Source organism: Anthonomus grandis, chromosome 9, assembly GCF_022605725.1.
Source record: "Anthonomus grandis grandis chromosome 9, icAntGran1.3, whole genome shotgun sequence".
Lineage (NCBI taxonomy): Eukaryota > Metazoa > Arthropoda > Insecta > Coleoptera > Curculionidae > Anthonomus > Anthonomus grandis.
In genome coordinates this window covers 14,675,402-14,689,302 of record NC_065554.1, presented here as the reverse complement: position 1 = coordinate 14,689,302, position 13,901 = coordinate 14,675,402, and the positions used below count along the sequence as shown (strand labels likewise).

General features: G+C 31.0%; 2 protein-coding genes across 3 annotated transcripts in view; both read left to right on the top strand.

The window, feature by feature from the left end:
* The window catches only part of LOC126740271 (zinc finger protein 711-like), a 30,105-nt gene extending 26,380 nt beyond the window's left edge, over positions 1-3,725 (top strand). Inside the window, exons 4-6 of one of the 2 annotated variants that reach the window (XM_050446224.1) lie at positions 281-442; positions 527-744; positions 1,383-3,725. In XM_050446224.1, coding sequence (XP_050302181.1) covers positions 281-442; positions 527-744; positions 1,383-1,505 — 503 coding nt within the window. In that variant the 3' untranslated portion in view covers positions 1,506-3,725. Of the gene's footprint in view, positions 1-280; positions 443-496; positions 745-1,382 lie in introns of both variants that reach the window. The other variant, XM_050446223.1, reaches the window with a different exon arrangement.
* A 4,800-nt stretch (positions 3,726-8,525) lies between these two features.
* Positions 8,526-13,700, top strand: LOC126740133 (cell cycle checkpoint control protein RAD9A). Its single transcript, XM_050446050.1, has 6 exons — positions 8,526-8,817; positions 8,894-9,144; positions 12,403-12,673; positions 12,744-12,924; positions 12,986-13,109; positions 13,162-13,700. Exons 1-6 carry the CDS (start codon positions 8,784-8,786, stop codon positions 13,546-13,548), a joined length of 1,248 nt encoding a protein of 415 aa, XP_050302007.1. The 5' UTR covers positions 8,526-8,783; the 3' UTR covers positions 13,549-13,700.
* The last annotated feature ends 201 nt before the right edge of the window (positions 13,701-13,901 follow it).

Here is a 13,901-nt window from a genome sequence, read left to right as displayed (position 1 = left end):
GAATGTTTGTAACAAGTGCCAAAAATAGTACTATATCTATATCTCCTGTAAATATACTGTTACCTAAGACTTGAGATATGTATTGAAATTCTCTTAAACGTGAGTGTAGTTTTTTTAGACAAGACTGTATATCCCTTGGTTAACCTCGTAACTCTTAATTTATTGTGATTTTGTTTTTCTAACGATTGGGCCGATATTAAATCATTTTTTGCTAAATTGATATTTTTAAAACTCGAAACTTATAAATGAATTACTAAAAATAACTATATTATACTTTAAGGTAAACACGTGTCCATGGTACATCCGCAATCCCTTATGCCACCAAAAACCACCATAAATTTTAAAGTTACGGAGAATTACGCTTGTTCGATATGCCCATTTAGTGTTAAAAGCTTGGACCTCCTTAGATCTCATCATATGTCGGCCCATGGACGATCGGATGGTAAGAAGAACAAAGTAATAGTTTATTAAAACTTAAAAAAAAAACGTTTTTTAGGCCCGATCATCTTAAATAGCGCTTTTTCAGAAAACACTCTAAACTCCACACCAAAAATTGTTAAAAGACTAGAATATACTTGCGACGTGTGTCCTTATACCACCAAAGATAAATCTAATTTAAGAAAGCATCTATTCACCCATGGAACGAAGCCTTTAACGTGCGACCACTGCTGCTACAAGTGTGTTTCCCCCTATCAGCTGAGGCGACATCAAAAGCAGAAACATGGAAAAGAAGCTGATCCGAGGGTAAGTAACAATGTAACTTCAAACTTAAATTTGCTTAATTTAAAATATTTATTCTGTTATTCATTTCTGATAATAATTTTACATGTTTCTATATATTTTAAAATTTTTATGTCTATAAATTAACGCGTGTTGTTTAATTTCGAAAAATACTTCTTTTTTATTTCGATGAATATGAAGTATTTTAAACTATGATTGGTCCTGGAATATTTTTTTGCCAAAATTTTAGTTCGATTTATCCGATCGAAACTAATAGTGACCGCATATTATAATCACTAATCAAAAACAAATAAGGACGTTTATTACAACTCTCCTATATATGACTTTTTCCATTAATAACCGAAGTTTTCCACGAAAAAAAAATAGTTTAAATATGACAATAAATAAGCTTTTGTAATTATTGTTAAAAGTCCTTTTATTATGTCTTACTTGAATTTGTACAGTAAAAGTCAGCGTCCTCTATATGGTTTTATAATCTATATCTTTTTGCATTTTATAACGTCATAAGTTTGCCATGGTCAGTTTCTTGAATTATAATGTTCCTGTGTACATACTTTTGTAAAAGATGATGGAAAATAATACCAACAAAATAGATGGAAATAGACACTAGTTCATATTATACAATTTTTATATGGTTTTAGGCAAGAAATCATCCATACCCACTTCCAGACTTTAAAAAGGAAAAGCAAGAGGCACTGGATAATTTCAAAATCACTTTAGAAACAATAAAACGCGAGATCGAAAAGGAAATAGCGCAGTCCTAGGATAGACTGTATCTACGCGATATTGTAAGAGTGAGAACTATTTTACGGGTATAAAACATTTTGCGGTTTAATTTGCTCGCATATTTTTCATATGTAAGGTTACTAATTTAAAGATCGGACACTGTTGTGCGGATTTCAACCATTTTTAATGAAAAAGATTATTATATATAACAAGATTATGATTTCAAATTGAAAGGTGCTTTAACCGTAAATGATACAAGGTCGTTTAGCTTAGAGCAAAGTGACGTAATTTGATACTTAAATAAATTCCGTTTAAAAAGTTGAAATATGAATGTTAGCGAGATAATTGAAAAAAGCTATAGAGCAAAATAAATAAGACGTGTAGTGATTTAAAATCGATGATACGACGTTTTGTCTATTAGCATCTAAGCACCATATTTGATTATATCAGATGAATTTTATTCTTTTTAATTATCCTTTGAATGTATTTTTAACAATTATTTTGGGTATAAGTTCTTCTTTAATTAATATTGACCCGCAAAATGATTTTTAAAAACAAAAAAATCTTAAATTTGACATTTGTTTATTATAGAATATTTTTAACTTTTAAACGGCAATTTAATAAGCTTTTAATTACGCAACTTTGCCAGAATTTACGGTTTCTGAGATCCCAATAGTCACCCTCCATAAAGGTAATGAAGGTTACGAGGTGCTGAAAAAGCAAACTTTTTCATCAGAAAAACGTATTACTACTATTTATTTTAAATTCTTAAATTTTGTATATTGGGTGTAATACAATTTGTTTGTGTCTGTTTGTGGCAAATTTGATCGTTACAGTTTTACCACCTTTCTTTACTAACAGTGTCCCGGTTTTAAATGTATCACATTGCATATGTTAAAAATTTTGTATCATAATCTACAGTTACAAGAAAAATTTAAGTGGTCAATGTTAGAGAAAACCTATCTAGTCATTTTTAGTGTTAATATTTCAGGTATCGTTATTATAAATTTATATTTAACTCTTCTCTGAATAATTTTAGTATTAGGGTCTTTTTTTGCTTACCGAGGAACCAAATTAAAAATGTCGGCTATAGATACATTTAACATACATTTAACTTTTTCTTGTCTAGATAAAATCCCGCTGCTTCGTAGAGTACAAGTTCATTAACTCTCTTATTGTATTTACCTTCAACCATTCCAATAAAATTGTATTTTTTGTTTAATTATGGTAGTTCAGGATTTTTGCCTTCATTATTGCTGCCATTGATTCATATAAAGGGCAACAGACAAGAATACTGCAGATAACTATACATACAAATCATAGGTCCTAAATTCTAAAGAATCTCCGCACAATTGGAGTTATAATTGTAAATAAGGTTTTTCAGCACTATCTATTTATTTGTTCCCTCTGAGAGAGTGCCATTTTGACTTTTTTTATGATTATGTGTGATTTGTTTATAGGGCGTTTGAATGTTTTTTTTATTGCACTATTGTGTTCTTGCAATAAATAAATACTGGGTGTTACAACTAAACCAAATAAGGAGTTATTTATGATGTTTACTGGACTAAATCTCGATCTAATATTTAACTTCAGAAAATTGCTGGCACTCAGTATCCGGTATTTTAGGTTTAGATTAATCCTGTATGTTAATTTTTCTAGTCATATGTGGCCATAACTTCGGATGTAGAATAGTTTTTTATATTCACCGCAATGATAAATGTACGAAAGTAACTTTACGTAGTTTATATTATTAATAATTTGTGTAGTATTACTTTTGATTGTGCAGAATAAGGGAGTGATTAAGGAAACACTGTTTCAAAAAAGTATGAATCTACTTTATAACATTGTATGGATAAAAGTACTTCAGTCACTTCACTTATTAGACTTAATGTATATATTTTGAGGTGTGTTAGGCTTAAATTGAAAATTTTAAGAAAAATTGAGACATAGATATCCGGTTTGTTCCCTAAATTGGCCTTCATATCTAACACTGTGTTCTATATTGGCCCATTTACAATGGATAATTTGGACGTAAATAATATAGCCGGATAAAACCATTTGAACTTTTATACCTACCTGTTTTTACTTTTGCCCCAGGTATCATTTTCATAAATTATTTTACTTATTTATTAAATTATTTATATATTTATTTATTTATTTATTTATCGGTTTAAATGTTTATTTCTGTGATATTTAAGTCAGTAGTAAAATGTATCTTTAGCAACGGCGATGTAAAATAAAGAATTTTGTGTATTATATCTGTTATTGATCTTTTAATCTATCGTGTTTCTTACTTTTCGTCCCAAAAATGGCGGAATTGGTTGTTATTGAAAATTCGCTCTTTGGTGTGGCGAATCTAGGGTTATTACCATATCCATATAAACTCCATACTGGTAACAGTGGAATTCGCGATCTACGCACAGGCCCGGATTTACAAAAAATGCCACCCTGGGCACTGTGAAAAATGCTGCCCTTTTTTTTGCCTTTTTTTTTAAATTAGTTTGTATCTGATTAAATATAATTTGCTTTCGTCTTTTTTTTTATCACGAAGGGAGGTTAAGACAAAAAAAATATACGAAATAACAGGAGAAAAATACTTTTTATTAAGAATTAAAAGATGTAAAATATTCTGTCATTTAATACAATTGCAAAATGGAGACGGATTTTTAATTACAGACTTGTTTGATCATGTAGACAATGAAAATATCTATAACAACTGTTTCGAAAAACGATCTGGCAGCTATAGAAATCTAAAGATGTATATGAGCGTGTCGTTTTCATCGAAAGACGCGTCTGACTTTTTGTGTTGCGAACTGTTCGATGATATCTTCGCAATTACTTCATTAAAGCAAATTTTACTCTTAATATTCGACATGTAAACATTCCCCATAACCGTTGAAAATAATTTCTTTTCTTTCTTGATATTTGCCGGCCCTCAAAATTCTGCCGCCCTGGGCACTTGCCCCGACTGCCCCTAGTGTAAATCCAGGACTGTCTACGCATACTTAAACGACTTATGATGATTATCTGGAGGATGGGAATGACCAGCTAATAGGCTATCACAATAATTTCAGATAAACTTTACCAACCAAACTTAACCAAATTTACATTATTTGATATTACTTTCTCTTTCTTTTGGGTTCAAAATATAATCACACTACTTATGAAACGTTCTTAGTAGTTGATGCCTGTCATAAAGACGAATAATAATAACGTGATTTTCGCACCAGACACCGCATTTTCCTCGCCCTAAATTCTTAGTTTCAAAATCTTATTAGCCGGGTTTGACAAGGCTCTCTATCCTAACTATTTCGTCTTATCCTAAACGTATGTACTTGAAAATCGTTTTGAACATTTTTAACAATTTATCTAGAAATTGATATACGGTGTGTCCCAAAATTGAAATACATATTATAATGTTATCGATGATTTTTTTAAAAATGGCTTTTATTGCTTAATTATAAGGAGCATATCAACTTATACAAAACTTCAAGTTTTTATGACTTACGATGTCCAAGATGAAACACCTTCTTTTCAAGAAAAACAAAAATTTACTCAAAGTTTTTTCTTTTTATAAGTGTTATAATTTATTAAAATGTGGCTCATTTACTCTATGGCAATGCCTTAAATGTACTTAAATTAATCTACACTCATGCCTTATTCCGGTTTTCAACTCCTGAATGTTTGCGGGTTTAGACACATAAAACTTTGGATCTCAAATATCCCCATAGGAGTTAGATCGAGAGATCTTGGTGGTCATTCAAAAGGTCCTATTTTACCAATCCGTTTGCCTCGAAATATAGACTCCAGATAGTTTAGGAGAGGCGCGCCATTGTGTTGAAACCGGATGTTCCTATTTGGCATATCAGCTTCTATTGGAAAATATAAATATATATTGGAAAGGAAACAGAGCAGCTAAATTTGCAGTTCTTCTTTCAAAAACTGTAAATATCTTGCTCCATTTAGGTTTGCTTCAGAGAAAATTGGGCCTATCTTGCTGCCCAAACATTTACTTTCTCTGGGTGTTAAGTGTGGCCTTGTCTCATCCAATATGGATTTTCTTGTGTCCAATAACGGCAATTTTGTCGATTTACTTTTCAGTTCACCCTAAACGTTAACTCATCATAAAAGAGAACATTTTCTGTTTTAACAGTATTATTCTGCAGTATTTCCATAAATTGTTCCAAAATTCGATCTTGCTATCTGCATCCTCTTTATTGAGTTGCTGGAGATTTGTTAGTTTAAAGGGATGAAATTTCTGTGCCTTTAGAACTCTTACTCACTTCCAATTCGCGGGCTACTTGCCTAGGGGAAATGTTACGATTTGCTTGAATGGATGCATTTTATTAGGATTTTCATTGAGTGCAGATTTACGAGAAATAGCTGTTCTTCTAACGTGGCCATTTTCCCGAAACTGTTTTTCAATTTTGCTTACAGTACTTTACGATATCGGTGGTAAATCAGGATACATGTTAGTCCATAACCTCCTTTTGGGTTCTTGTTCTATCTCCGTATCCAATCATCATTAAGATTTTAATCTTGTGCCTTTTAGTTAAATAGGGCATTGCGTTTAAATAAAAAAAGTACTTAAATCTGATTATTTGAGTTATAATGATGAATTAAAAAATTGAAGACTTTACACTCAAGACAAGTCTTTTAACAACGTTCAAATTTACTACTTTTACTGTTGAACGAATATGGAATGCCACATTTTTTCTAAATTTATGAAATTCCGTACAAAAAAAAACTCTTTAAATTATGTGGTTCTAAAATCTATTTACAATAATATATTTGTAAACAATAGGGTTACTTCAACCCTAAATGAAACAAATAGTACTTAAAACAAACGCGATTTATTGTCTCGCACAACAAGATAATCTGCTGCTTATCCCAAGTGCCCGCGAAGACTGCCCGAGCGCGGTATCCTGCTCTTGGAGCGTCCTGGCTCTACAAAGAGTTTGCAATTCACAAAAACTTAGCAACAGATTTTCTTAAATTTTAACACAATAAAATGTTTTATTGAATTTCTATTTATTAGTTATTAGTGGTAGTGATGTAAATGAAGGAACGTTCCCTTCGTGCTATGGCGAATATTCGCGCACGTTCGCGCCCGATAAATCGTTCGTGCGCGCAAGATAGATCGTTCTCTCGTGCACGAACGTTCGCCAGAGAATTTTCAGCACGATTCCGTATTCGGCGCGCTTTATTTACAAAAACTAGACTTCTACTGTCGGCGTCGGCAACAGCATCGATCACAAAGACAAAGCGGCGCCCGCGCCGACAGCGGCGGTTCCCCGAATATTACGACCGGTCTCTTTTGTAGCAATACCGACTGTAGTTTTTGCATGTTATTTATTTATTTTTTGTTTATTTTGTGTTGCGTTTAACAAAACGAGAGTTCAGAGCACAGAACACAAATATATAGTTCAGAGACTGATGAGTCCGATGACGAAGAGAGCGGGGCCTACAGTGTTCACGATTTCGATTCCAATAGTAGCATCGGGCCAGAAAGTTTCGATGGGCTTGACTACTCTTGATCTTGATATTGATCCACAATTAGAGTAGGTACCTGAGTTAGGTTAAAACTGTATTTCTGGTTTATTGCAGATGGCAGTTTATTTTTTTATATAAAGCTTTTTTTCGAGTTACTTTTTCCTTCTTACATCATAAAACGTCTCTTATGTTATTTTCATGTTACTTTACCTACGTTGTATTTGTATTCACATAGCATAGCACACAAACTATGCTCAGTTTTTAAGAATATAATATCAAACCTGATCGGTAACATAAATTCTTGTATATTCTTTAAAAACCCCTTTAGATATAATATTTGGTTATTTATGATGAATATTCTTATTCTATCCGGATTTATGAATATTATGATGTTAAGGTTTTTATAAAGTTAGAATAATAATTCAGTGTCGGTATTTTACAAAGCATTAGGAGAATATTGAGATTTTTTCTAGGCATTTTGAGAATTTTGAGCATTTTGAGAAAAAAATCATGAAAAATAAGTTTTTGAATACTTTACCACATCCCAAACATAAATTCTCAAGTTTTTTCGCTTATGCTTGTATATTCTCGTTCATGCTCGTTCGTGCTCAGGGAACATTCTTTTAAATTACGTGCTCGAGAATTTTACATCACTAATTAGTGGTATTGTCACGCCAAACTGACTACAATAAAATAAATTTTGTGTTACTGTTTACTCAAAATTAAGAAGAACGATTAAAATTTTATGCTAAAGGTGGTACTGCCAGTAGATTATGAAGATGTAAATAGCGGAGATGTCATATCCGGATCCAGGAGACGTAACAACTTATGTTGCTGAGTATTGACCGACTAGATAGCAACCACTCGTCAAGACAGGCTCGAATGGTGAGGGAAAGACTTACAACCTACTTTGTAAATGAAGGTGGCGTTTTGTGGCAAAACAGAATGATCCATTGAATTTAAGAATATTAATTTAGAAGCAAGAAATATTTTTGAAAAGTGTAATGTAGTATACAACAAGAAACTAGTATAATCTAAAATAAAATAAAAAATCTAGTATAAAATAGGAAATATTTCTCACGTTATCTACGTCTTTTAGCAAAGCGTTCATCACAGTATACCATTTTAGACTGGGTAGGTAAACGTTATCAGAACCACTGCCAGATGTTTTTGATTTTTCTATTTTTCTTTTCTCCTGATATTAAGTTGATCGTAAATTTCGCATTTTGTTTTTGTTCAAAATTGCTTCCACAATTTTGTGCAGTGAGTCTTGCCGCATTTGCATATTTTTGCATGTAGACGATTTCGTGTTCCAAAGGCATTCAGAAGATCTACACTCTTCAATAAACTTGATTAAGAATAAGAGATATCTTTCCTCGCTCTAGTCTTCTTGGATAGATTATATAAAAAACATCAAAACTGCTTTCTGAAAATGAGAGATATAACCTTAAAAATAGTGTGTTGCCAACTTGGGGGATTCGCATGCAATTTTTTCCATTTTCAGTATCTTGGAACTGTGTAAGGTGTAAACTGTGTAAGGTTATATTGGTTGATGGTTCTTTGGTTTTAATTAATGAACCAAGAAATATTGAACATTTTAGATGTGCTTGCAGAAAATATTTAAATGTTTATTTAAATTAAAATTTATATTACAGCAGTAACATTAATATAATCACTTGGCAACAGTGCCTAAATTCGCGGGCCGAAGTCAGTCAAAAGTCAAAAGTAAACTGCAAAATGTAAACATTTAATGTTTTTTTTTTAATTTTTTGTTTATTATATATTCATTGCTAAAATTATTGTGAAAAATAGTTTTAGTCAATATGAACTGCATAATTCCTGGACTAAATGTTAAAGGTAAATATAAGCCGAGTAGTTTTGGTAAATTACCTTGTGTGTTTCACAATAATTTATACTTAATATTACATTTTAGTGCTTGCGAGGGCTTTACAAGCCCTAGCGAAAATAGGGGATGAACTGTTTATAGAAGCAAAATCTGAAAAATTTACTCTTTTAACTTTCAATCAATCAAAAACAGTGTGTGGGCAGTTCCACTTCTTGGAGAGCTTCTTCTCGGTATATAGTGTAAAAGAGAAAGAGTTTAATGAAAATTCTGCTATTGGCTGTAAAATTCATATGAAGACTTTGCTACCCTTATTTAAAGGAACAAATTTGGAAAAAAAGGTGATATAAAATATTCCTAACAACTAAGGTGAAGTGTCCTACTTATATATTTTATAATCCTGAATCTTAATAATATAACCAATCTATACATATACCATTCTATCATATTTGTGTTTATACTACACAAATCTACTATCCTACTAATACTACCGAAAATCATGTAAAATTCTTCTGAAAATATATAGTGAAAACAGCTTTGCAGATGAATGAGCTATTTGTACATTATTATTTAAACAGAAGTCTATTATTGCCTGGAGCTTAGGATAGATCCAGGGATATATTTAAGATTCAAATTATACATACTTTTGACTTGACAAATAGAGGATCGTGTATAATCTTTGCTTTATCTTTAAGTTAATAAATGGTATGATTTCATGCCCATCAAGTAAAATTTCCTATGCACAGAAAACATTGCAATAAAATATATGGTCTATGTAATATGCTTGCAGGGTTAAAAAAATGGAAATGACTAAAATACATACAAACACTGCAAATAATAAAGAAGAAATAGTCACATCTTTATGTTTTTTGTTTAATAATGTAGGAAAACTCTAGAGCTGTCTTAGGACAATCTTTATGCCAACTGCACTCTAATTTTGAGTTACTGGAACATTAAACATTATAATAATTGAACATAAATACATTAAATTATAATAACATTATAGTATCAGAACTTAAGAACACACTTGCACCATTAAAAAAAATGTCATGTCAGGGACACAAGCTTTTTATTGATCAATGTCAGATAACAATTTTCACCTGACTCACATCGACTATTGTTTCCATATTAAAAAACAAAACTATTTAAAATGTAAAAAATGCAACTCTCTGCTGGATATTATAAATAGTTGATGATTTGTGCATAGGAATTTTCATTTTCAGGTTCTGAGAGTTTTTGACCTGTGTCCCTTTTGTCAATTTTTGCAAAAATGATTATCATTAGGGATTTTGACTTCTTTGTATTTTGTATTATTTTTATATTTTTGCTTTATTTTAAAATGTACGTAAGTGTAGTGTTTTTACTATTTTACCCATAGTGTATCAGTACTATCTTAAAATTTTAAATTTAGTTGACTTTATTCTGTAGTAACTATTATTCTAGACTTGTCTATAATACTTTGTATTCTGAAAGACCAAGAGAAATAAAAAGACTGTCAAAACTAAATTGCGATAAGTGATATGGGCTTTAAAGGATAAGTTATTATTTTTCATTTAGAAATAAAATATCCCAACAATTCTGCTGGTAACCCACACCAGGTGTAATCAAAAATTCTTAGGTTATGAGTGCATTGCCCACAAAAATGAATAACATAACACTTCCGCGTCATCCTTCACCCAGTCAACACGTGGTCGTTCATTTTCCTTTCCTATCCTTCAGATTCCTTTCCTACCCCATGCCGTTTTCTATAACGTGCATTTAAGAATTAAATTTTGTGAAAGTTTACGATTCGGGAAACAGGGTACATACCCGACGGTTTTCCCGAGTCTCCAAATTGTGCTGGCAAATTGCCTCGTTGCAGCGCCATAAAACAACCACAAACTAAACCAAAACCAGAATAACATAAGCCCTATTTGAACAAAAATTTTCATTTCATGCTGAAGTCTGTACCAATATCAATAAATAATATTGGTACAGACTTTAGCATAAATTTTAAATCAAGTAAATACAGTGTAAAAATTTTTTACGCAGGATCATAATATGGCCTTTTCAAATTATCTCAATCCAGATACATTCGAAATTTGTCCTCACTAACACAATTTCTTGATATAATTTACCTGATTTCTAAAGTTTATTTAGGGTCTATATATAAATATTATCAAATAAGACGAAAATTTTTGGAGAACATTGGTTTGCTAAACTCATAACACAGGATTTAATAGGAATACTGAACTGTAACTGCATAACCTACTGCCAATGTGTTTTTAAAGTACAGGGACAATCTGCACTCCAGCTCAACTGCAAGCCCAGATTGTTGAATCTTCTACATTAACCAAAACTCAAAACAAATAAAATACTATCAGAATTACATAACATGAATAGCTGTGAAAAATTTAGTAAAATAGTCAAAAACTTTCCAGTGCCATTTGGCTTTTATTTTACTGATTAGTACTTTATGCATAACTTTGGTGAATTAACATCAAGAGCTCTGACCAGTCTGAAAACTTTAATTCAAGTAACTCAGTTAGTCATTTGTGATATGCTTTTTATTAGCAGAAAAAATTACTCTATGACACATATTTATTATATGGTTAATATCAACATTAATTTTACAGAAAATATTAAAATGATGTTCCAATAAAAAAAACACCAAGTTATACACATTATGCTGTAGCTATAACTTATAAGTATAATAAAAAAATAAAAGGCTATAGCTTTCTATTGATTCTGAAAAAAACTTTTAACAAAACATGTTGCATACATAAATAAAAATCTTCATTATTTTGGATCTGATTAAGTAGGAATCTTTCTTTGTTCAGAAGCATGAATGATTTAAACCTGTTGTATATGCAAACCTATTTCTTACTATGTTTGAGAATGATTGGAAAATTATTTTTCGCATGTTCTGGGCAAACTCAAAAAAGAACTGTAACGAATATTATAACTCAATAGGGCTTTCTGAAAATTATATTTTAAAATAGCCAATATATATACATTCACTGCACAGAAATTAGGTTTCATTGTAAAACTTCACTGTCCAATCTATTTGCGAATAAATTAAATATATTGCGAATAATCTAATGAAGCGTCTTTATGATACTCACTTTACTTTTTCTAGGGCTGTGATTGGAAATTACCAGCAAAACACATTTTAATTCTTTGAGATGACGACGATGCAGTAGTTTTTTAATAGATTTCCTGAGGTACTTCCCTGTCTAATTTTGATAATTTTCGAGCCCGAATTAAAATAAAAAAGATAATATAATTAAACGAATCTTAATATGAAAAGTATAGATGAAGACAAAAACATTAGTTGGTAATAATCGAAATCTATCAATTTTGTGATGACTTTTCGCTTAGTTACCTATTTTGTTGAAATAAATTTAAATTTAGAAAATACTATTTCATATACTCAATTTTTCTTACTCTTTTCCGTAATTAAATGATATGAGATATATACTGGAAAATATAGCAAAAAATCAGTTTTTCACAGAATTGAACAGCAAAATTGCTTAACGAATTCGGGAATAGTAGGCGCTTTATCCTAAATCTCAAAATTTACACATTAGTGATGTATTGTGATAATTATCTCTTTTTAGCTTGATTTTATAAAAATTGAGTACGCCTCTCTAAGTGACTCAATCCATTTCAAAGTAAAATATAAGGCAGACGATATCACAATGATTCACATCTTGAGACTGTTGGATCCAGAAATCTCAACCATAGATGATTACTCGGGAATACAAACTAACAGTATTAGTGCCCCCAGCAACTTCTATAATAACCTCTTAAGCTTATTTAGTAATTCAGATGATGATATTTCTTTTGACGTCACCAAAAATAAATTAGTGGCTAGAAACTATTGTGCAGGTAAGTTTATGAATAGCAGCCAATCCTGTCAGCCAAAATAATCATACAAAATGTATGTTCAATCAAATAGGTTCCCCACATAAACCAAAATCTGTTAGGAGTCAAGTAAACTTGAGAAGTTCAGAGTTTTCTTTATTTCGAATAAGTGAGGAAACCACCATAAACTTTCCACTGAAGCCATTTAGGACAGCCATAAGTTTTGCTGATGCTTTCAACATAAATATTGGGATTGATTTTGATAAAGGAGGCCGGTATGTCTTAAGATAAAAACCTAAAGATTATGTAACATCAACAGATTTTTTATTTCTCCAGCCCACTTTCAATTTCTATGAAAAACCCTACATTTGAGGTGATTTTCATAGTTGCCACAGTAAATCCATACATGGAGGGACAGTCAACAATTGCTACTACATCTCTTGGAGCTAAAGTATCACAGGTAGCTTTATTAATATTATTTAAATGGTTTTTTGAGCATTCATATGTTATAGGTTCAAATGAATGGGATACAAAATAATATAACTCATGAAGATTTAGTAGCTTTAACAAATGAAAACTGGGAGGATTTTGAAGCTGAAATGGATCATGAAATGAGAAAAAATCCAGATAGGGATAAAAACCATTCAAATATAATGCCAACAAAAGATAATAGTTTAAGCTGGCTTGAAGATAAAAAATGTGCTAGTAAGGGTCCCAAGAAATTCGTTTTGGAAGAAGAGGATGAAAATAACTTTGTTGATTCTAATATGGATGTGGTACAAAGAAGTCCGGAAAGTCCAAAAACAAAAAAGGCCAGACTTATATTTAAAAGATCTTATGATGTCACTTTCCATCCAATAAATAAAAGGATCTTTGCCAAGGATAGTGACTCTGAGTAAATTTTTGGACTGTGATATTCAAATCTGTAAAAAATTGCAACAAGAATAGGATAAGTCCAAAGTGTTAGTTGTTACTCATTAAGTTATGTATGTTAAGGTTGGCTTTATTGTTTGTATATTGAGTGACTAAATAAATGAATGTTTTTTTTTAATTTTATTTTAATCAAACTTATTTAAACACTTGTAAATATTAAGACTTGCTTAAACTTATAAAGGACTAGATACAATATCAAACTTGCAAAAACAATCCTTATTCGAAGACTATTCTGACGCATATGTCAAATAAACAAACAAAATGGTTGACATGAGTACACATTTTTTAAGAAAAATCTAGCTGTACATTCGAAAAACTA